Here is a 25208-nt window from a genome sequence, read left to right as displayed (position 1 = left end):
TCAAACTCCCTTATAACACATTATGTCGTCCCCGCCCTACAACGCTTTGCTGTGTCTTGTTATTACTTTGTTGTTCATGTAATATGCATTGAGGGATTATGTTTATTGTAATCAATATGCACGTGTCACAGTGCATCTGGGCTGATGAAATAAAAGGGGATTTTATATTTTGGTTTGAGGAAATGTGGTTATCAATTTAAAGCAGGGCATGAGAAAAGCATGAAGGACAATAGGATAAGCGAAAGAACTAGCTGTCAGTGCGAGCCATGTGGCTGAGGTCACGACAGCAGGAGAGAAGCAGGAGAGAAGCAGGAGAGATGGTGAACATTTTCAACTGTTACATCTCTCTACAGTCTCATGCTTTGACCAAACATGACTGTGATAGTGAGCCATTGACCTGTGACATTTCATTTGACAAAAAGTCTGACAATTGGCTAATGTGTCAGTCTTAATTTGTCTAGCCCAACACCAATTTAAAGAGCAAAGAAATAGGCATAGCACCTTCATTCTTTCTACTGTAATCACCAGGGATATAGGTCACTGACATTTGAAGGGGCATTAAACCAATGGAGTTCTTTTTCAGCCCATTTCCAGAGACATTGTATAAAAACCATGTCTTTTCCCATCACATCTGGGGTTAAGAAATATCACATTTCTCTAGATTTGCATAACCAATAATGTGATGTGTCTTAATTGTAAATCAGAGATGGTTGTTGCCATCAGGAATCTAAGTGTTCACAGGTTGCACTGGAAAAGCCAGGGTCGTGAATAAAGGGATGTTGAGTAACTGCAAGCACACTGCTGGCCAAATGTGGTTTTGAAGAGGATCAGATGAAAGCCTACTTAAAGCAAAATCGCTCCAGCTTAAAGGATTGAGCAGTTCTTGGTTGAACATTACGACAACCGCTATCAAACGTATTGTAAAGACATCAACACACTTCAATCAACAGTCATTTACTTTATATTTATACATCTTTGCACACACACACACACACACACACACACACACACACACACACACACACACACACACACACACACACACACACGTATTCATGGATGCCAAGGGAAGCCAGGATTCCCCAAGAAATGTACCAAGAAAAAAATTACATTCAATTATGTATTTTCATCTCTCAATGTTTCATAACTTTCCTTTAATTGGCACAAGGCTGAATGTATCTCACAGAAGTATACAAGCAAGTGAAAAAGTGCCCTTCTCTATGTGTAGGCCATTTATCTGATGCTGTCGGTCAAAAAGAGGATGATATTGTTGCCGCCCGTTGCTTTGAATGCAAGGGAAGACAGCAAGCATTTGGCCTCCCTTGAAAAAAAAGCATAAAATAATAGCCAATCAGCATTGAGCTAAACTGAGTGAGCTTACCTGTGAATGGTCCTGCTGCACCAAAAAAATGTGTTGAGGGAAGCCAGTCTGGATTTGACTTCACTCCAACCACATCACATCGAGAGCAATACTGACAGAATTATTTGAATTCTTGCATTTCTTTGTTTTGTTGTCCTCTGGTGGCTAGCTAGCCAGCTAAAACTGTCCCTTTCCTAAATTAGCAATGGTTGGAGATAAGGATTTGGACTTACTGGCCAATGATTATAAAGGCGATTCTGAGCCAACCATAAAATCATACATTGTGCCCCTGGCCTGAGGGGATGGAAGTGCAATATGCACAGTAACTAGATGTAGAAGGCTAATGTTTACGCCACTGTAGTGAAGTACTTAAGTAAAAATACTTTAAAGTACTACTTAAGTAGTTTTCTTTCAGTATCTGTACTTTACTATTTATATTTTTGACAACTTTTACTTCACTACATTTCGAAAGAAAATAATGTAATTTTTAATCCATACTTTTTCCCCCTCACACCCAAAAGTACTTGTTACATTTTGAATGCTAAGCAGGACAGGAAAATGGTCTGATTCACACACTTATCAAGAGAACATCCCTGGTCATCCCTACTGCCTCTGATTTCGCAACAGGCTGAATGTATCTCACATACGTATACAAGCAAGTGAAAAAGTGCCCTTCTCTCTCTCGTGTAGAGATCTGACGGACTCACTAAACACAAATGCTTCGTTTGTAAATAATATGAGTGTTGGAGTGTGCCCCTGGCTATCCGTAATTAAATAAAAAACAAGAACATTGTGCTGTCTGGTTTGCTTAATTTAAGGAATTTGCAATGATTTTTCTTTTACATTTGATATTTAAGTATATTTATAACCAAATACTTTTAGACTTTTACTCAAGTAGTATTTTACTGGCTGACTTTCACTTGAGTCATTTTCTATTAAGGTATCTTTACTTTTACTCAAGTATAACAACTGACTACTTTTCCACCACTGGTGAACAAGCTAAAGTTGTCCATCAAAGGAAGTTAGGCTAGCGAGCAAGCATTTTAGCCAGGTAGCCTAGGACAACAAAAAATAAAAGCCTGTACTGTATGACAGTCATAGACCGTTTTGTCAACATGAAAGAGAGGAGGATGGCATTGGTGTTTCTCTACAAGTAGGGTGAGTATATGTGGGAACTCCTTCAAGACTGTTGGAAAAGCATTCCTCATGAAGCTGGTTGAGAGAATGCCAAGAGTGTGCAAAGCTGTCATCAAGGGAAAGGATGGCTACATTGAAGAATCTAAGATATATTTTGATTTGTTTAACAATTTTTTGGTTACTACATGATTCCATGTGTTAGGTCATAGTTTCGATGTCTTCACTATTATTCTACAATGTAGAAAATAGTAAAAATAAAGAAAAACCCTTGAATGAGTAGGTGTGTCCAAACTTTTGACTGGTACTGTATCTTGTAATATGGCTTTTTTTTCCTGGATTGGCTTCCCCAGTGATTTTACCCACACACCGCTACTGCACACAGCTACATCAACGTGTACTACTCTATGGACCCACACTGGACCGGAAAGCCTCTTGCTGTGAGGTTAGCAGATTGGTTGAAAACAGTTAAAACGCTACTATCCAGAGTGACTTACAGTATAGTTAGTGCATTCATCTTAAGGTTGCTAGGAGGAAAAAAACATATCACAATCATTGTAAGTAAAAGTTTCCTCAATAAAGCATCTATCAACAAAGTTAGTGCTAGAAAGAAAAGACAAGCGTGAGTGTTAGTGTTGTACAGTATACTTCCCTAACGTTAGGGGGAAGCTTGTTCCACCATTTGGGTGCCAGGACAGAGAAGAGCATCGAGTGTGACATCATTGCATTGAGTGTGACATCATTGCTAAACCCACATTAAAATGGCAAGAGGGATGCGAGCAAGCAAACGCTGAAGGGGAGGAATTAGAGGAGCTGACTGTTTCTCGACCTCTCGTGCGTGCAACGACACTGGTCGCTCCATCAATAACAAAACACTGTTCTGTGTTTGATTAACAGAAATGGTTTTCAAGGAATGAGGACCAGGTGCAAGAGTGGAGAAAGACTGGGCTACTACTCTAGAGTAAGTATGATCTGAAGGTAGAGGAAAATGGCCCTTAGAATTCATACAAACCCACACAAATAAACATCCAGAGCTTAAGTGTAGCAGGGTCCCAAAATACCTGCGAGCGAATGCGAAGTTGAGGGAGGCACAGGTGGATACATTCCGAGGGCTGTCTAGGGGACTGCTGGCAGCTGAAAACAAACCAGGGATGATTACCATCATTACATTAAACTAAGCTTGGATAACAAGAATAAGTCATTCAAGCTTTGTAGAAAACCCCTTTTTTCTAATATTTTGAATAACGATGAAGCAACCTCTATGGAGGGAAGCACGTCTCAGCTACTGCAAGTAGCTAGACTGAATAATATCTCAAATAGGTCTGGTGTAGGGTGCCAAACAAAGCAGCAGTGACCATCAAAGGGCATTAATCGAGAGGAGTCTATGCGCCGTTGTCAAGTAGAATTTAGTTTGTCTTTGACGGTGACTGGATTGTTTTGTACTCAAGACACAAAAGTTCATTAACATGAGAGCGGTTTGATACCAATTAAGCAACTGTAAACCAAATTAATGTTTAATTGTGCCACCTAATAAGATAAGCCTCAACATAATTGAACTTGAAAGAGAGTGTCTGCACATGTCTGGCATGTAGGCCCTAGTACAGAAATCTATTCATAGGGTGCACCTGCTTGACAACTACGAGTGATATACACTCCCATTGATTCAAATGCTGAGGGGAACACAAAAACCAACCACTTTACTGAAGAGACAACTTTAGAATTTTCTCCTGCCCAATAAGATTTATTTCTCTTCCTTCCTTTCTACAATCAGTACAGCATAAATCTACAAAAACTTTTAAGTCCCAAACAGGTAGTGTGACAAATCCAAAATATTTATATTTGCAGTAAAGGGGTTGGTTTTTCTGCTATGTCGTAGTAGTACAGCCAACTCTGAAACATTCAAATGTGTCAATGGGAGGTCATAGGTCTACCTGGTGTAGTGCAGGCCACAAAAATAATACGTTGGAGACAAACTTCTGTTCCTGTGATGGTTTATATGGTTCTTACCGGTGTGGACGGAGAGTGGGGAGAGAGGGCGTGACAGAGTGGGAGACGGTGTCCCCACGCCAAGACTCTTCCTGTTGCTGCTCCGGCAACTGTGAAACACAAACAGGAACAGAGATGTCAGTCACCAACTACAACAAAACACTTAAGTCAACCATCTTGCAGTACTTAAAAAACACAAGTTAGTTCCGCTTTGTAAATAACAATGGGAATAGTTCAAGACACTTTGAGAAAATAAACTTTGGCATATGATTAGATGCCCTCTGTTATACAACCTTCAGGCTAACACTGCCAAACCAGGCTGCAACAACTGAGGATTTATAGCCCAAATCCAGACGTCATGAACTACTAGCAGGCTAGACAACCTACACAGAAGGGAAGAGCAGCACTGAGAGAAAAATATTTTATGGAAAAAAGGAGGACAGTAGCGTCCACGAACATTCTGTCCAGTCTTCAGTACCTGCAGAGAGCCTTACAGACTACTATTACAGATTGCAATAGGACTAGAGCCACACACCCATTCCTTCGACTGAAACAAACCAGAGGCCAAAGAGCATTTACCCTCAACCAATATCACAACACCTAAATAATTGATGTGACCTACTCAAGGCCTTCATCCATCCATCTACTGTAGTCAGTCTACCATTCTCACAGTCACTGCCATGCTACACCCTGCCATTAAGAAGTATACCAAAGCAGCTCTGCTATGCCCCGTCAAAAAGTATTGGCATCGTGTTGTTGTTGACCTGCTGTTCCCGGAAACCTATGATGACTAGAGACTGACACTTGTGGGAATTAATTACAGGGCTGGAACACAAAAGGACAGATTAATAACACGTTTGTCAAACATGACAAACAAGTGACACCATAAAAAGGTATTTAAGCACTACAAATATACCAGTCTATGAATAGAGTGGAAAAAAAGAGAATCAAAAACTGGTTTGTTTCTATTGTGAAAGTGCACTGCTTTTAAAGCATGTTACTGGCTATGAAAGGCAGCAACAATACTTGCCATAAGTAACAGGACAGGCCTTTGTAAAAAACAAAAGGGTGCTTGAGTATTTAATAGGGACTGTCGCCTGGGTCCTATGATGATCTTCAAAACTTCAATATAACCAAAACCAACACAATTGCAAATGGCTTTTGTGAACTGTGAAGCAACAAAATATGAGGGGGGAAACATGCATTTCACTTTGAGTATTGGCCTTGTCTATCAACAGGAGAGGCAGACAGACAGTTTATTATAAAGACTAGGAGGAGGAGTCAAGTGAATCATCTCCTCGATTTGAGCAGAAGGGGCCCAATAAGGGTCAATATAAAGGACATAATATGGTGACATAATGACCAATAAGGAGTAGATACTAGATCTAGGATGGTTTGCACAGCATTGAACACAAAATGCCACGTGAAACAAGAATATGCTTATTCTGCATAGTATCATTGTTTTGAATCTCACAGACTGTAGGCGTAGTTAGATTATTATTTAAAAAAATTAAATACCAATTTTGTTCCCTTCTCGTTATAACAAACAGTATTACAGACTTAAACACCTTTCCATAACTGTACTGTAGAAAACGATAAATATTCACCATGCACTGACCACGTTTACCTAGCTGCACCCTCTGAAACAAAAACAATTGGGTTAAGACAGTGTATGACAACAATACCGAAAGCAAATTAATGAGCCAATGACGCGTAAACATCAGCTATTTTATCAGTTACAATGTAACGAGAAAAGTTGTACTACATTGTTTCTGAACGTGTGCAATGGACACAATGCAACAAAGTTGCGGTCAATGTGTCCATCTGCACCATAGACGTGTTCTTACAGAGACTTGTCTGAGAACGCCAGGTCAATACAAGAAAAAAGCAACAACAAAAAATAACAATACAAACACATTAAAAATGTCAATAATTTGTTTCCGTTGAGTTTGGCTAAATAGCTAATATCACCCTACCTTTTTGATCGTTTTAGCATCGATCCTAATACAAAATGCAACTTGTTTTGGATTGGCACTGCGGTCCAGCAACTTGGATCCGACATAGTGGATGTTGTTTAGAACGAAAATAACGCTAATTCCGATCCAAAAGAACAGAGAATTCTAAACGGTAGATACAGGACCCGAGAATGGAAGCAACAAAACCCCGGGTAGACCCTCCATTGCTGTGGAAGTCTTTTGTGTTGGAATAGTTAGCCAGTTAGATAGTTGAATGAGGTTGTAAGTCTAACTGCTTCATGATTAATGAAGCCAGCTTTTGGTTCCACCGTCGCTTTATTATGTCTCATATCCAAGCACCTACATCTGCTACTAACTCTCTCTTCTGCCAGTACTACATCGTTGACTGATGGGGCCTACCATTCACACACAGTAGACTTTACGACGCTGAAAACGAATTGTTGCGACGACGAGGTAGGTAATCGATGAAGTTGGGATATACCATAGTCGTTCATGCGAAGGGGGGGAAGGGGATAACCTCTTGAAAAAACCCATTGGCCCTTATGCTACCAAAAGTGGTTCATGCCAATTTCTTCTTCTCTGGTATATTGGCAATCGCACAATGTAATGTGCATCCCGCCACCTTTATTTTATTTCACCTTTATTTAAACAGGTAGTCTAGTTGAGAACAAGTTCTCATTTACAACTGCGACCTGGCCAAGATAAAGCAAAGCAGTGCGACAGAAACAACAACACAGAGTTACACATGGAATAAACAAGTGTACAGTCAATAACACGATAGAAAAAAAGAAAGTCTATATACAGTGTATGCAAATGGAATGAGGAGGTTAGGCCATAGTAGCAAAGTAATTACAATTTAGCAGATTTACACTGGAGTGATAGATGAGCAGATGATGGTGTGTAAGTAGTGATACTGGTGTGCAAAAGAGCAGCAAAGTAAATAAAAACAATATGGGAATGAGGTAGGTAGATTGGGTGGGCCATTTACAGGTGGACTATGTACAGCTACAGCGATCGGTTAGCTGCTCAGATTTTTGCAATTCGTTCCAGTCACTGGCAGCAGAGAACTGGAAGGAAAGGCAGCCAAAGGAGGTGTTGGCTTTGGGGATGACCAGTGAAATATACCTGCTGGAGTGCGTGCTACGGGTGGGTGTTGTTATCGTGACCAGTGAGCTGAGATAAGGCGGAGCTTTACCTAGCATAGACTTATAGATGACCTGGAGCCAGTGGGTCTGGCAACAAATATGTAGCGAGGGCCAGCCGACTAGAGCATACAGGTCTCAGTGGTGGGTGGTATAAGGCGCTTTGGTAACAAAACGGATGGCACTGTGATAGACTACAACATACTATGCGGGATGTAAACAGCATTCCCCAAAAAACTAAACAAAATAACAAAACAATTATTCAATAAACTATATCAAACAACTTTTCTGTAAAAAAAAAAAAACATATCTGATTCCTACACAGGCTCAAGGGGAACCTGGGAGGGTGGATCTTCCGACGCCAGTACCGTTTGCAAGTCTTCAGACGTGAAATCCTTAAGTCCCAAAAATGTTCTGCCGCAGCCACAATATTGTCCGGTTCCTTAGACTTCTTTGAGACTGCTGCTGTACAGTTTATAACTATGGCAATGAACGCAAAAAAAATCCACCTTTTTAAGACACATTTACTACAAGCTGTGGTGTATCCACTACCATATCTTCACTAACATCACTTGTTTTCTCAATTATTTTAAATCGCCTCTGCATAGGAGATTCGATTGACCACTCAAACTTTTGCCACCTCAATCTCCTTCACCCTTATAGGGCACTCAGGGAACTCAGGATCATGATCCCATCACAATTGCAACACCGTCATCCTTCTGCACACTGTTCTTTAGTATACTCTGTCTGCACACACTTGAAACATGGCCAAATCCTTTACAATTCTTACACTGCAGTGGTTTGGGGACGAAAGCCCTTAAGGCATATATTACATAACCAAGCTTCACATGCATAGGTATTTGCTCTTCATCAAATAACAACAGGACCGACAGGCTTTCTTATTTTTCTCCATTCAGCCAGTGGGTCAGACATCGGGCACCACCCACTCCAGGAATTCTCCTTAGGTATTCAACCTGAACATCCATCATCACCCCTGAGATGACTCCTTTAACGGGTGCTCTACTCCAAAGTTAAAAAAAACATAACTTCTGTTGTCTGGATTCTTTTGAGGCCCACTGCAATCTTCTTCTGCTTTTCAGAAATACAATGAATGAAAATAAAACCCCTGCTGGTCACTCTGACAGACTCCACATTTCCAAGCGCAAACGTCACCATTTGACACCTCAAACAGGCTTCCCACATATGCATCCTTACTCAACAAATACATCCCAACAAGAAGCAATTCATTATCATTCACACACGTATCCTCCACTCCAATTTTACACAATTTCCTTTTTGTTCCAGTTTTCGATACTACAAATTTGCTCAACACACTGCTTGATTCGAACTCACCATCCACTTCCACCATCTTCCTGGTCCCCTCTTCATGCCCATTTTCTCATGACCTCCTTATAAATAAAGTAAAGGCCCCTTACAATGTGGAGGACCAAAGTAATCAAAATTAAATATACTGCTAAAAAAATAAAGGGAACACTAAAATAACACATCCTAGATCTGAATGAATGAAATAATCTTATTAAATACTTTTTTCTTTACATAGTTGAATGTGCTGACAACAAAATCACACAAAAATAAATCAATGGAAATCCAATTTATCAACCCATGGAGGTCTGGATTTGGAGTCACACTCAAAATTAAAAGTGGAAAACCACACTACAGGCTGATCCAACTTTGATGTAATGTCCTTAAAACAAGTCAAAATGAGGCTCCATAGTGTGTGTGGCCTCCACGTGCCTGTATGACCTCCCTACAACGGCTGGGCATGCTCCTGATGAGGTGGCGGATGGTCTCCTGAGGGATCTCCTCCCAGACCTGGACTAAAGCATCCGCCAAATCCTGGACAGTCTGTGGTGCAACATGGCGTTGGTGGATGGAGCGAGACATGATGTCCCAGATGTGCTCAATTGGATTCAGGTCTGGGGAACGGGCAGGCCAGTCCATAGCATCAATGCCTTCCTCTTGCAGGAACTGCTGACACACTCCAGCCACATGAGGTCTAGCATTGTCTTGCATTAGGAGGAACCCAGGGCCAACCGCACCAGCATATGGTCTCACAAGGGGCCTGAGGATCTCATCTCGGTACCTAATGGCAGTCAGGCTACCTCTGGCGAGCACATGGAGGGCTGTGCGGCCCCCTAAAGAAATGCCACCCCACACCATGACTGACCCACCGCCAAACCGGTCATGCTGGAGGATGTTGCAGGCAGCAGAACGTTCTCCACAGCGTCTCCAGACTCTGTCACGTCTGTCACATGCTCAGTGTGAACCTGCTTTCATCTGTGAAGAGCACAGGGCACCAGTGGCGAATTTGCCAATCTTGGTGTTCTCTGGCAAATGCCAAACGCCCTGCACGGTGTTGGGCTGTAAGCACAACCCCCACCTGTGGACGTCGGGCCCTCATACCACCCTCATGGAGTCTGTTTCTGACCGTTTGAGCAGACACATGCACATTTGTGGCCTGCTGGATGTCATTTTGTAGGGCTCTGGCAGTGCTCCTCCTGCTCCTCCTTGCACAAAGGCGGAGGTAGCGGTCCTGCTGCTGGGTTGTTGCCCTCCTACGGCCTCCTCCACGTCTCCTGATGTACTGGCCTGTCTCCTGGTAGCGCCTCCATGCTCTGGACACTACGCTGACAGACACAGCAAACCTTCTTGCCACAGCTCGCATTGATGTGCCATCCTGGATGAGCTGCACTACCTGAGCCACTTGTGTGGGTTGTAGACTCCGTCTCATGCTACCACTAGAGTGAAAGCACCGCCAGCATTCAAAAGTGACCAAAACATCAGCCAGGAAGCATAGGAACTGAGAAATGGTCTGTGGTCCCCACCTGCAGAACCACTCCTTTATTGGAGGTGTCCTGCTAATTGCCTATAATTTCCACCTGTTGTCTATTCCATTTGCACAACAGCATGTGGAATTTATTGTCAATCAGTGTTGCTTCCTATGTGGACAGTTTGATTTCACAGAAGTGTGATTGACTTGGAGTTACATTGTGTTGTTTAAGTGTTCCCTTTCTTTTTTTGAGCAGTGTATATAAATAAATGAATATATAAAATTCATAAACAGCCTAATTAAATACCACATACTCAAGATGAAATAAAATAATTAAATAAATAAATGCTAATAAATACAAATGTGTTGCATCAAATGGATGAATAATTCAATAACACCTGAATTAATAACATCTATGAGGTAGGCATAGGCCTATAAGGTTAGGCTAAAACCAATTTGAGACTGTTCCTCTGACATAGGCTTCTTTAATTCATTACATGTAAAACCAATTGCTGCTTCCATTCTTGTGTTGAGCTTTAAAACATAAGGATCTCATATTTAAAAAAATTCAAGACGAATATCCGTTTTGCAAGGAACTGGGAGATCATCAACATAGGATAAGCCTTTTTAGTGTAATGCGTCTTCATTATAAATGTCATGTTAATATAAATTGTCAGTACTTTTTACATTACATTTCAGTCATTTAGCAGTTGCTCAAATCCAGAGCGAATTACAGTTAGTGCATTCATCTTAAACTAGGTGGGACAAACACATCTGTCCTCAATAAAGTATCTATGAGCAAAGGCAGTGCAAGTAGGGGGGAGAGTGGGAGTAAAGAGTGACTGTTAGTTTACAAAACAAAACTATCAGAGTGCTATTGACTGACACAACTAACATCTGGGTGTGGCTCTGGTGTCAAGTGTTTTACATCATTAGGATTTGTTTCACACGCCTCCTAGAGATCAGACTCTTTTAAAACAATGCCATGTGTTTTGAGGTAAGCCTAATGCCCTATATGTCGACCATGTGTATTACATTGTGACTAAGTTCTATGAGAGTTTTTGTTGTTCTGCAGATTTGTGTCTTTGTGAATTCTTATTATAAAAAGAAATGCCTGAGCCACATCTCTTTGTAAGTTCCCAATCATACAAATCATGCCATCATTGTATTTTATGTACCCTCACAGTTTGTGTACTGTAAGAGATACAATGAAAAAACTGAAATATTCACAAATTAATGATTTAGGTATGATAATACATCTAAGAGGCAGATTAATAAACCATGGGAGATACGTAATTCATTATCTTATTGTTGAAGCCTAGTGAAGTGTATCTTTTGATGAGGTAAGTGCTGAAGTCTCTGTGCTAATACAAAAGGCCAGCCTCTCAAATCAAGTGATAAATGAACACACTTTTACATCTGAGAGGGACTCAACTGTGTGGCATGATACATTCATTTGTTCAACAGACCTTTTAACAAACAGGTAACATTTGCTAAACACTCCAAGGGGCAAATTATCTAAAGTGATGCAGTTAAATTAATAAATGCAGTTAAATTCAGAAGTAGACTGCAAAATAACAAACATACAATATGAACACTTGCTCTACATTATGAACACCTGCTCTTTTCATGACATAGACTGACCTGGTGAATCCATGTGAAAGCTATGATCCTTTATTGATGTCACATGTTAAATCCACTTAAAATCAGTGTAGATGAAGGGGAGAAGACAAGGCTTAACAATCCTTCTTTAACCTGAGACAATTGCAACATGGATTGTGTATGTGTGCCATTCAGAGGGCAAATGGGAAGACAAAAGATTTAAGTGCCTTTGAACGGGGTATGGTAGAAGATACCAGGCACACCAGTTTGTGTCAAGAACTGCAACACTGCTGGGTTATTCACACTCAACAGTTTCCCGTGTGTATCAAGAATGGCCCACCACCCAAAAGACATCCAGCCAACTTGACACAACTGTGGGACGCATTGTAGTCAACATGGGCCAGCATCCCTGTGGAATGCTTTCAACACCTTCTTGAGTCTATACACTGATGAATTGAGGATGTCTTGAGGGCGGGGGGGGGGGGGGGGTGCAACTCAATATTAGGAAGGTGTTCTTAATGTTTTTTACACTCAGTGTATATTGCATGCAAGTGTAAGAGGATGCTTTTCTCCTTTCTTGACCCTAGCTCTATAGAAGAGCTTCAGGCTACTGTTTAGAGGTTGAAATGTTATCCTTGTTCCGGGTGCCAAGATATTGGTGGACGTCTAGCCGATATGGTTATTTTCCTGAAGATGACAAGCGACTTTATAGTGCTAGGGAGCCTGGGATCTATTCTGCACAGGAGCAACTATGCAATCCGAGATTATGAAGCAGGACCAGAGATTCGATTTTTTAGAAGATTACAGGTAAGGGAGAGTGGTGTATATTGAGCCAAAGAGTTGTGAAATTAATGTGAAATGTTAGAATAATAGTAGAGAGATTGATTAATTTCAGGTTTAATTTCTTTCAACACATTCCCAGTGGGTCAGAAGTTTACATACACTCAGTTAGTATTTGGTAGCATTGACTTTAAATTGTTTAACTTGGGTCAAATGTTTGGAGTAGCCTTCCACAAGCTTCCCACAATAAGTTGGGTGAATTTTTGCCCATTCCTCCTGACAGAGCTGGTGTAACTGAGTCAGGTTTGTAGGCCTCCTTCCTCGCACACGCTTTTTCAGTTCTGCCCACAAACTATCTATAGGATGAGGTCACGTCTTTGTGATAGCCACTCCAATACCTTGACTTGGATGTCCTTAAGCCATTTTCCACAACTTTGGAAGTATGCTTGGGGTCATTGTCCATTTGGAAGACCCAGTTGCGACCAAGCTTTAACTTCCTGACTGATGTCTTGAGATGTTGCTTCAATATATCCACATCATTTTCCTTTCTCAAGATGCCATCTATTTTGTGAAGTGCACCAGTCCCTCCTGCAGCAAAGCACCACCACAACATGATGCTGCCACCCCCGTACTTCACGGTTGGGATGGTGTTCTTCGGCTTGCAAGCCTCCCCCTTTTCCTCCAAACATAACGATGGTCATTATGGCCAAACAGTTTGATTTTTGTTTCATCAGACCAGAGGACATTTCTCCAAAAAGTACGATCTTTGTCCCCATGTGCAGTTGCAAATGGTAGTCTGGCTTTTTTAATGGCGGTTTTGGAGCAGTGGCTTCTTCTTGCTGAGTGCCCTTTCAGGTTATGTCGATATAAGACTCATTTTACTGTGGATATAGATAATTTTGTACCCGTTTCCTCCAGCATCTTCACAATGCTGTTGTTCTGGGATTGATTTGCACTTTTCGCCCCAAAGTACGTTCATCTCTAGGAGACAAAACGCGTCTCCTTTCTGAGCGGTATGACGGCTGCGTGGTCCCATGGTGTTTATACTTGCGTACTATTGTTTGTACAGATGAACGTGGTACCTTCAGGCGTTTGGAAATTGCTCCCAAGGATGAACCAGACTTGTGGAGGTCTACAATTCTTTTTCTGAGGCCTTGGCTGATTTATTTTGATTTTCCCATCATGTCAAGCAAAGAGGCACTGAGTTTGAAGGTAGGCCTTGAAATACATCCACAGGTACACCTCCAATTGACTCAAATGATGTCAATTAGCCTATCAGAAGCTTCTAAAGCCATGACATCATTTTCTGGAATTTTCCAAGCTGTTTTAAAGGCACAGTCAACTCAGTGTATGTAAACTTCTGACCCACTGGAATTGTGATACAGTGAATTAATCTGTCTGTAAACAATTGTTGGAAAAATTACTTGTGTCATGCACAAAGTAGATGTTCTAACCGCCTTGCCAGAACTATAGTTTGTTAACAAGAAATTTGTGGAGTGGTTGAAAAAAAGAGTTTTAATGACTCCAACCTAAGTGTATGTAAACTTACGACTGGAGCATCAGCATTTGTGGGTTCGATTACAGGCTCAAAATGTCAAAGAATCCGGCGTCGGTCTAGCAATGGAGTCTTAAACCGCATGGGGGCGTTGCGATTCCCCTGTGTTGTGGACATCGCCATTGAAATGCATGACATCTGGCTAATGGATATTGTGAACGAGGCTTTAGGAGGTAAATTAATTGTACACTCAACATACAAATGATTACATTGTCAGTTTTATGCATAATGAATTTCAAATAATTTAACCAAAGTTGGTCAATTAGTAGTTTAAAAAACAAAAAATAACCAAAATGTTGGTTAAACGCTCAGCACTACAAAAAAATTGAAAGTAAGTGATATTGAACAGAGAGATCTAGATCTGAATGTAGGCATACATTTAAGTTATACAATATACCACACCCCCAATCCATGAATTAAACTTTGACCTAATGTACAAGCACCATCAACCACTTAAACCAAGGTGGCTCAACTTACCCTGTCCCTATGCTCAACTTAGCCCATACTTGGGGTAACTTGTGCCAAGAGACCACTTTTTTTAGACAAGCTATGGTTTTCAAAACTGTTATGTTTACATTAATTCTGATAATTTCCAGGGATACACAACATCCTGAAATATATGTAGATCTCTTTGTTAGAATGAATACTATATTTCCCTTGATGTAGTGATGCTGAATGTAAAATTGGCACAACATAACCCACTCTCCTCTACATTAAGTGTCAATCATATTAACTAAAAGTAGAGTTTGGAATTCCTAACTTGAGGCCAGTAGGGAGGGATGATAAGAGATGTCATGTGATATTTTGGCTGCCTTTATGATATGGTGCATGGTGGGAGGTCAAAATACTTTTAAAGTTGGATCAAGGCCTTGATAAAACTTTAATTGAGTTAACCTAGCCTTAAGAATTAAGGGAAGGAATGGGTGGTGTAGAGATTTCAGGATAGTATAGAGAAACAAATTGATGTACAACACTGTAAAATAGAAGAATTTTAGATGGTGATCAAATAAATAATGTAATTTAAACAAAAATTAAGTTAATCTGTAATCTTAAAATATCAACAGTTCCTCTGTTAAAACAGAACTGAACAACATTCTTGGTAGTTTTGCCAAATTAACAAGATACAGATATGATTTATGCTGGTGGTGCTCGCTACATAGCATGCTGGTGTAACAGTGTAGGTTCCGTCCCTCTCTTCGCCCCAACCCGGGCTCGAACCAGGGACCCTTGCACACATCAACAACTGACACCCCACGAAGCACCGTTACCCATCGCGCCACAAAAGCCGCGGCCCTTGCAACGCAAGGGGCAACCCTACTTCAAGTCTCAGAGCGAGTGACGTCACTGATTGAAATGCTATTAGCGCGCACCACCACTAACTAACTAGCCATTTCACATCGGTTACACTGGATGCTGATTCTGTTTGTCAAATCAGTTTTATTTCCTCTGCAGCTCACCATTGGGGGTTGCCAGGCAACCCACATAAGCTGGAAAGACAACAAATAGATGTTTTGTTTTTTTCCACCATAAACACAGAGAACATTTAATTGCAGCTGCATTTTGAATGTTGCAACATTTTATCCAAACAATTTGGATAAAATGAGTTTGAAACATTTTGTGCTTTTATCAGTCAAATGAAATAAGGAAAAATACTTTCTGTAAAGGTACGTCTGCTTTAAAGCACTATCTTCATAATTACATTTTAGCTAGTCATTTAGCAGACACTCTTACCCAGAGCGACTTACATCAGAAATTAGGGTTAAGTGCCTTGCTCAAGTGCACATCAACATATTTTTCACCTATTTGGCTCAGGATTCGAACCAGCAAACTTTCAGTTACTAGCCGAACACTCTTCTTAACTGCTAGGCTACCTGCCGCCCATGTTCTTCACAGGAGCTGTTCTCAAGCCACTTGTGTGGCTGTGTGCTGTATGTGGGCTGTCTTTCTTACCTCCAGGGATGTAGGGTTTGTAAGGGGCTGCAGGGGCTGCATGGGCTCAGTAGAGTTGGGCTTTGGCAAGTGGGTGACAAACTGTAAGACAAGACACGGTCACATGGATCAGTGTGTTGACTCAGCATGGTCGCTGTTGCCAACCAGTGTCTGGGTATCAGCTGACTACACCCCAACGTCTAACTTTCATTGGCTGACACTAATAGTTCCGTGATAGACACTCAACAACTGTTTGCAAATGGTGGGGCATGACCCAACTCCGCAGCCGCTGTTTTGGAATACTTTTTCCAGACAGTACTTGATTGTACAGTATATATGATAGTCTGTCATCGGATAGATACTTAAATGTTTACATTTTAGTCATTACAGTAGTGAGTGCGTACATTGTTGTACTGGTCCCCCATGGGAATCGAACCCACAACCCAGGTGCCATGCTCCACCAACTGAGCCACACAGGACACCAGATCAATGTCCAGGGCATGTCACAGCATGATATTTGTCACATGGTGTTTTCAGTCAAAGCAGAAGTTAAATGAAAAGAACTCTCAGACCACTTATTGATTACTTTGGTCTGGTTTCCACATTGATAAGGTTCTTGTCCAAGTCTACCGCTGTAACACTGGTGGTCTGATAGGTCTTGCCTCTAATGTCCCAATGGAGACGCCATTGAGAATCAGAGATTTACACATACCAGTACACCAGAGGCGGCGCTATAGGAGGATGGGCTCATTGTAATGACTTGAATGCAATTGTTTGATACCATTCCATTCTTCCATTACAGACATTACAATGAGCCCATCCTCATATAGCTCCTCCCACCAAACTCCACTGCAGTATACAGTCTTATGTTTTGAACATACTATTAGCTCATGCTGTCTGTCCTCTGTATTCTATAGGAAGACTCATACAGTCAGGTCCATAATAATAAGTAAGATTAGCAAAAAAGACTGTATAAAATAAATAATACAAATACTGAGCTATATTGCATGCCAACATTACTTATGCTAATACAATTGCTCAGAGAAAGAGATTTTGTAATAAAATAACTCCAAAAGATGGGGGTCAATTATTGTCACCCCAGTTTTCAGTACTCCAGCACCCTATCCTTGTGAGGATTACGACACTGAGCCTTTTTCTAAAGTGTTTTATGAGATTGGAGACCACATTGGGAGGCATCTTAGACCATTCCTCCATACATAACCTTTTCAGATCCGTAATATCCTTTGTCTGCTCTTATGGACTGCCCTCTTCAATTCAAACCACAGGTTTTCATTGGGGTTCAAGTCCGGAGTCTTCGATGGCCATTGGAGGAATGGTCTAAGATCCCTCCCAAAATGTTCTCCAATCTCATAAAACATTTTAGAAAAAAGGCTCAGTGTCGTTATCCTCGCAAGGGTAGGGTGTTAAAAGTATCGAAAACAGCAACAGGGCCAACAGCGACAGGGCCAACAGCAACAGGGCCAACAGCAACAATCAGCTTGACCCCAATCTTTTTAATATATTTTTTTATTACTTGTTAAACAAAATATATTTCTCTGAGCAAATCTATTGGTATGAAATAATATAATTTCACATTTCTTGGAGCATACAATATAGTATTGTTTGCTACTCTTTTTATGGGTGCCAATAATAATGGACCTGACTGTATACTACCCAACACATCCGCCATCATCAAAATATGCCTGTTCAGCTATAATGCTGTAGAAGGCCGGCTTTCAGAAGTTGCTGACCCAGCTAGAAGGCTGGCTACTGTATATTGATTTTCATGTACAGATCTCTGCTTTGCTATCACGACTGCACACTGTTGATATGGTTTCAGTGCTGTTGCAGCAGAGGGCTCTTCAGAAACCAGTGCAGAACATACCACTGGATACTGCAGCAGCGAGATGAGCCTGTTGTCATAGTAATAAAGAGAGATGGTTGGAAAACAAGCCTCTGCACAAAGACACTGTGCTAGGTCATAATTACCTATCACTCACACCTCCTTATATCCTCAACAATTCAGTTGATTTTCTTCTCACCCCTCCAACCCATCTACAATGCTCTGAATCACGACAGTCCCACATTGGATTGCAGCTCTTCACCCACTTCATTAGAGTGTGAGGTGTTATGTTTACATCTGGTAGAGGTACAGTTGAAGTCGGAAGTTTACATACACTTAGGTTGGAGTCATTAAAACTCTTTTTTCAACCACTCCACAAATGTCTTGTTAACAAACTATAGTTTTGGCAAGTCGGTTAGGACATCTACTTTGTGCATGACACAAGTAATTTTTCCAACAATTGTTTACAGACAGATTATTTCACTTATAATTCACTGTATCACAATTCCAGTGGGTCAGAAGTTTACATATACTGAGTTGACTGTGCCTTTAAACAGCTTGGAAAATTCCAGAAAATGATGTCGTGGCTATAGAAGCTTCTGATTGACATCATTTGAGTCAACGGGAGGTGTACCTGTGGATGTATTTCAAGGCCTACCATCAAACTCAGTGCCTCTTTGCTTGACATGATGGGAAAATCAAAATAAAATCAGCCAAGACCTCAGAAAGAGAATTGTAGACCTCCACAAGTCTGGTTCATCCTTGGGAGCAATTTCCAAACGCCTGAAGGTACCACATTCATCTGTACAGACAATAGTACGCAAGTATAAACACCATGGGACCACGCAGCCGTCATACCGCTCAGAAAGGAGACGCGTTTTGTCTCCTAGAGATGAATGCACTTTGGTGCGAAAAGTGAAAATCAATCCCAGAACAACAGCAAAGGACCTTGTGAAGATGCTGGAGGAAACAAATACAAAAGTATCTATATCCGCAGTGAAATGAGTCCTATATCGACATAACTTGAAAGTCCGCTCAGCAAGGAAGAAGCCACTGCTCCAAAACCTCCATTAAAAAAGCCAGACTACCGTTTGCAACTGCACATGGGGACAAAGATCGTACTTTTTGGAGAAATGTCCTCTGGTCTGATAAAACAAAAATAGATCTGTTTGGCCATAATGACCATCGTTATGTTTGGAGGAAAAGTGGGAGGCTTGCAAGCTGAAGAACACCATCCCAACCGGGAAGCACGGGGGTGGCAGCATCATGTTGTGGGGGTGCTTTGCTGCAGGAGGGACTGGTGCACTTCACAAAATAAATGTCATCATGAGGCAGGAAAATTATGTGGATATATTGAAGCAAAATCTCAAGACATTAGTCAGGAAGTTAAAGCTTGGTCGCAAATGGGTCTTCCAAATGGACAATGACCCCAAGCATACTTCCAAAGTTGTGAAAATGGCTTAAGGACAACAAAGTCAAGGTATTGGAGTGGCCCTCACAAAGCCCTGACCTCAATCCTATAGAATATTAAAGCTTGGTCGCAAATGGGTCTTCCAAATGGACAATGACCCCAAGCATACTTCCAAAGTTGTGAAAATGGCTTAAGGACAACAAAGTCAAGGTATTGGAGTGGCCCTCACAAAGCCCTGACCTCAATCCTATAGAATATTTGTGGGCAGAACTGAAAAAGCGTGTGCGAGCAAGGAGGCCTACAAACCCGACTCAGTTACACCAGCTCTGTCAGGAGGAATGGGCCAAAATTTACCGAACTTATTGTGGGAAGCTTGGGGAAGTAACCAAAACTTTTGACCCAAGTTAAACAATTTAAAAGGCAATGTTACCAAATACTAATTGAGTGTGTGTAAAATTCTGACCCACTGGGAATGTGATGAAAGAAATAAAAGTTGAAATGAATCATTCTCTCTACTATTATTCTGACATTTCACATTCTTAAAATAAAGTGGGGATCCTAACTGACCTAAGACAGGAAATTGTTACTAGGATTAAATGTCAGGAATTGTGAAAAACTGAGTTTAAATGTATTTGGCTAAGGTGTATGTAAACTTCCGACTTCAACTGTAGGTGTTTGGGGGTGCTGAATTTGCTGCATCACACATTCAAACTTGAGAGCTCCCATGTTTTTGTTTAATTTTGTAGAAATAACTTGATGTGTGAAGCGTTCTGTGAACACTGTGCTCGTTTAGAAAAGGGGCTCTGCAGTGCGGCTATAGTGCTCATTGTGCTACACCCACAAAACTGGGGGTCAATACCATGCGCTGAGCTTGTGATCCATGCGAGAGTCATACGTTTTGGAGATGAAGCTCCGAATGTACGCATTATAGATCAACATCTAGTGGGCAGAAAGCAGGCAGCAGCCCCTGGTTACATTGACTCAGGAAGGAGAGTGGGTGGAAAGAAAAGAACTACAGCAATGCTAATGCTTTGAGGGAGGTAGGAATCACAGTAAAGCGGTTGAAAAATTGGTGCATATTTTCAAAATGAGTAGGGAGTGAGCGATGTGAATTGGGATTTTGGTCATAATAAATACCACATCATGTGTTTGACACTGGCCTGAATCAAAGCTATGTGACATCTGAAACCATTTTAACAATAATTCAGAAGAGGGCAAATAATCTGTGTGCTAAGGTATCTTTGAAAAAGATTTGATCTAATGTAGCTTGCCTATTTCTGCATTGAAACAAACAACAGTGAGAAGTATCCCTCAATCTAACCTATGCTCATCCCCCCAACAAAGTGACAAGTATCACTTAAATTCTCAGTTTATGATCTGATAATTGGTTCCATTTCGGTAACACTTTATTGACACCTAGCATCATAACATGTTATGACACGGTCATAACCATGTCATAATATGTCATTAGTTGACAACTTGTCTTAACCTGTCATAATATGGTCATAACACTGTCATGACACATATTTAAACCTGTTGTGACATACATTGTGCTATTTTATGGTTGGTTATGACACCTACATAAGAGTGTCAAAAATCACAAAACCTACCACACGAGGCAAAACATTCCATTACACCATAGCCTACAGTCGTGGACAAAAGTTTTGAGAGTGACACAAATACTAATTTCCACAAAGTTTGCTGTTTCAGTGTCGTTAGATATTTCTGTCAGATGTTACTATGGAATACTGAAGTATAATTACAAGCATTTCATACGTGTCAAAGGCTTTTATTGACAGTTACATGAAGTTGATGCAGAGTCAATATTTGCAGTGTTGACCCTTCTTTTTCAAGACCTCTGCAATCCGCACTGGCATGCTGTCAATTAACTTCTGGGCCACATCCTGACTGATGGCAGCCCATTCTTGCATAATCAATGCTTGGAGTTTTATCAGAATTTGTGGGTTTTTGTTTGTCCATCCGCCTCTTGAGGATTGACCACAAGTTCTCAATGGGATTAAGGCCTGGGGAGTTTCCTGGCAATGGACCCAAAATATCGATGTTTTGTTCCCCGAGCCACTTAGTTATCACTTTTGCCTTATGGCAAGGTGCTCCATCATGCTGGAAAGGCATTGCTCGTCACCAAACTGTTCCTGGATGGTTGGTAGAAGTTGCTCTCGGAGGATGTGTTGGTACCTTTCTTTATTCATGGCTGTGTTCTTAGGCAAAATTGTGAGTGAGCCCACTCCCTTAGCTGAGAAGCAACCCCACACATGAATGGTCTCAGGATGCTTTACTGTTGGCATGACACAGGACTGATGCTAGCGCTCCCCTTGTCTTCTCCGGACAAGCTTTTTTCCGGACGACCCAAACAATCGGAAAGGGTATTCATCAGAGAAAATGACTTTACCCCAGTCCTCAGCAGTCCAATCCCAGTACCTTTTGCAGAATATCAGTCTGTTCCTGATGTTTTTCCTGGAGAGAAGTGGCTTCTTTGCTCCCCTTCTTGACACCAGGCCATCCTCCAAAAGTATTTGCCTCACTGTGCATGCAGATGCACTCACACCTGCCTGCTGCCATTCCTGAGCAAGCTCTGTACTGGTGGTGCCCCGATCCCGCAGCTGAATCAACTTTAGGAGACGGTCCTGGCGCTTGCTGGACTTTCTTGGGCGACCTGAAGCCTTCTTCACAACAACTGAACCGCTCTCCTTGAAGTTCTTGATGATCTGATAAATGGTTGATTTAGGTGCAATCTTACTGGCAGCAATATCCTTTTTGTGCAAAGCAATGATGACGGCACCTGTTTCCTTGCAGGTAACCATGATTGACAGAGGAAAACATTGATTCCAAGCACCACCCCCCTTTTGAAGCTTCCAGTCTGTTATTCGAACTCAATCAGCATGACAGAGTGATCTCCAGCCTTGTCCTCGTCAACACACACCTGTGTTAACGAGAGAATCACTGACATGATGTCAGCTGGTCCTTTTGTGGCAGGGCTGAAATGCAGTGGAAATGTTTTTGGGGGATTCAGTTCATTTACATGGCAAAGAGGGACTTTGCAATTAATTGCAATTCATCTGATCACTTTTCATAACATTCTGGAGTATATGCAAATTACCATAATACAAACTGAGGCAGCAGACTTTGTGAAAATTAATATTTGTGTCCTTCTCAAAACTTTTGGCCACGACTGTACATGTCAACAGTATGTTTATTTAAAAAATGTTTAATTTATTTAACTAGGCAAGTCAATGAAGAACAAATTCTAATTTACAATGACACTGGCCAAACCCGGATGACGCTGGGCCAATTGTGCGCCACCCAATGGGACTCCCAATCACGGCCGGTTGTGATACAGCCTGGATTAGAACCAGGGTGTCTGTGGTGATGCCTCTAGCACTGAGATGTAGTGCCTTAGACCGCTGCACCACTCGGGAGCCCCTGTACTGTATATATTATCAAACACCTGACTTTACAAGACTTACACTACTCCTTTCCACAACAGCAGCAATTACAAATTCCAACTGTACACCATTTTCTTTACCTTTATTTAACTAGGCAAGTCAGTTATGAACAAATTCTTAATTAAAATGACGGCGGCCTACCCTGTCCAAACTCTAACGACGCTGGGCCAATTGTGCTCCGCCCTATGGGACTCCCAATCACCGCCGGTTGTGATACAGCCTGGAATCTAACCAGGGTCTGTAGTGACACCTCTAGCACTGAGATGCTTTGCCTTAGACTCCTGGGCCACTCGGGAGCTCAACATCATAAGGTTGGAGCAAGATCTTTTGGATACAAAGGCCCAATAATTGACCTATAGAAATCAGGGCATTAAAATCACACAGTGAATTTAAGAAAGCCCTTTTTCAAATCTTAAGATCAAACTGTTTGTTTTTAACCAATAGAAACATCACCAAGTACCGATATTTGTAAATATGTATGTATATATTATAGGTACTTAGTTTTGTTAGTTGTATTAGCAGTTATAGCAGCAGTTTTTATTAGTTGTATTAGCAGTTATAGCAGACATTTTTATTAGTTGTAGGCCTATTAGATGTTGTATAAAAGTTTTTTAAGCTGTTTATGTACTTAAAAATGTGTATTATTATTATTTAATTGTTATTAAGATAGTAGTTGCCATATTATTGTTAATAAGTATTGTTCATTTGGACACACTTGAAAACGAGGTGGTGCATCTCAAGAGATTTCATCCTGCAAGATTCCAATTCAATATTTTCTGAAATTGACCACATTAAATTATAATTGCAATTGCGCACACATTGATATCGGACATGCACCAACCCCAAAGGCTCTGTTGCTGATGACTTGGATAAATGCAGGAGCAGACTTCAAGAGCAGGACAAAATACCCTCTTTTGACTGATAACTGACATATTGTAAGGGCATGTACGTGATAGGCCTATCTGGCTTATATGATTATGATGGTCATAATGCTTCTTGACAGTGTCGTAAAGTGTATTTTCTTAGTCCAAGTAAAGTGACACGGGATGGTCATAATGTTTCATGACAGTGCCATAAAGTGTATTTTCTACAAGTAATTTAAAATATGATGAAAAAACATGACTGTAAAGAACTCATTATAACAACAACAACAAAGGGTTTAACAGTTTCAAATGAAAGGAAACTTCTTGGCAAGGAAAAAACACGTGAATAAATATGGATTTTGACACTCTTATGTGGGTGTCATAACCAGCCATAAAATAACGCAACATATGTTATGACAGTGTTATGACCATATTATGACAAGTTTTGTCAGCAGTTACACTGCTCTAATTACGTTGGTAACCAGTTTATATTAGCAATAAGGCTCCTCGGGGGTTTGTGATATATGGCCAATATACCACGGCTAAGGGATGTGTCCAGGCACTCCGTGTTGCATCGTGCGTAAGAACAGCCTTTAGCCGTGGTATATTGGCCATATCCCACACCTCCTCGGGCCTTGTTGCTTATATAGATTACAGACTGAACAATGAATTAATGTTGCGAGTTCTAGACCACAATAATCACACAATCAAGTGCAAGTTCAAAACTCCTGTAGTCTACAAGCTGCAGTGGGTTTCGATAAACACTATTGGGTCTGTAGGTTCCATACTGCGTGTACCACACCATACTGCGTGTACCACATCATACTGGTTGCAACTGGTAGAGTTGAGAAATACATTGGCACACAACTGTAGCCTGTTGTCTTTTCGTATAAAGCACATAAGACGTCTTTCTAATGTAACTATTCAAGTGATTTCCCCTGGTTCCCAGACAACATTTAATTATTCAGTTATGTAGATCATTTATGCATAAATTATACACTATATAAAAACATACAACTTACTCTAAAGTAAGGGAGGGGATTTTCAGTTTGTCTCTCCTCGACTTCATCGTTCTACAATTCCTTCCAAAATGGACCTCTGTTGACTGCTGCTTGCACTTCACTTGTCACAGTGCACCACTGGTGATTTCGCGGTCCGTTTCTCTTTCATCGTGCGGCGGGCGGGAACTAAAAATAACTGTCAACAAGCTATCGTTTACCGGTGGCTTCAGCACATCTTCGCTAACTAGTCCCAACACTGTCAACACAACATGTCAAGGAAAGCAAACTCAGCACAGACAATCCGTTACTGAAAAGGCGCGCGTCAAGTGGGTAGTCCAAAGCGCACCAGTGAAGAACTGAGAAGCGACAGC

General features: G+C 41.1%; 1 protein-coding gene across 1 annotated transcript in view; it reads right to left on the bottom strand.

The window, feature by feature from the left end:
* LOC106573896 (microtubule-associated serine/threonine-protein kinase 3) overlaps positions 1-25208 on the bottom strand; it is a 54197-nt gene extending 28989 nt beyond the window's left edge. The window contains exons 1-4 of the mRNA XM_014149330.3: positions 24859-25208; positions 16277-16357; positions 4502-4590; positions 3556-3628 (exon numbers count right to left, since the gene is read on the bottom strand). Coding sequence (XP_014004805.1) covers positions 3556-3628; positions 4502-4590; positions 16277-16357; positions 24859-24905 — 290 coding nt within the window. The 5' untranslated portion in view covers positions 24906-25208. The remainder of the gene's footprint in view (positions 1-3555; positions 3629-4501; positions 4591-16276; positions 16358-24858) is intronic.

Source organism: Salmo salar, chromosome 16 (genome assembly GCF_965601325.2).
Source record: "Salmo salar chromosome 16, fSalSal1, whole genome shotgun sequence".
In the NCBI taxonomy this organism is placed as follows: domain Eukaryota; kingdom Metazoa; phylum Chordata; class Actinopteri; order Salmoniformes; family Salmonidae; genus Salmo; species Salmo salar.
This window is presented reverse-complemented; position numbering and strand designations above follow the sequence as displayed.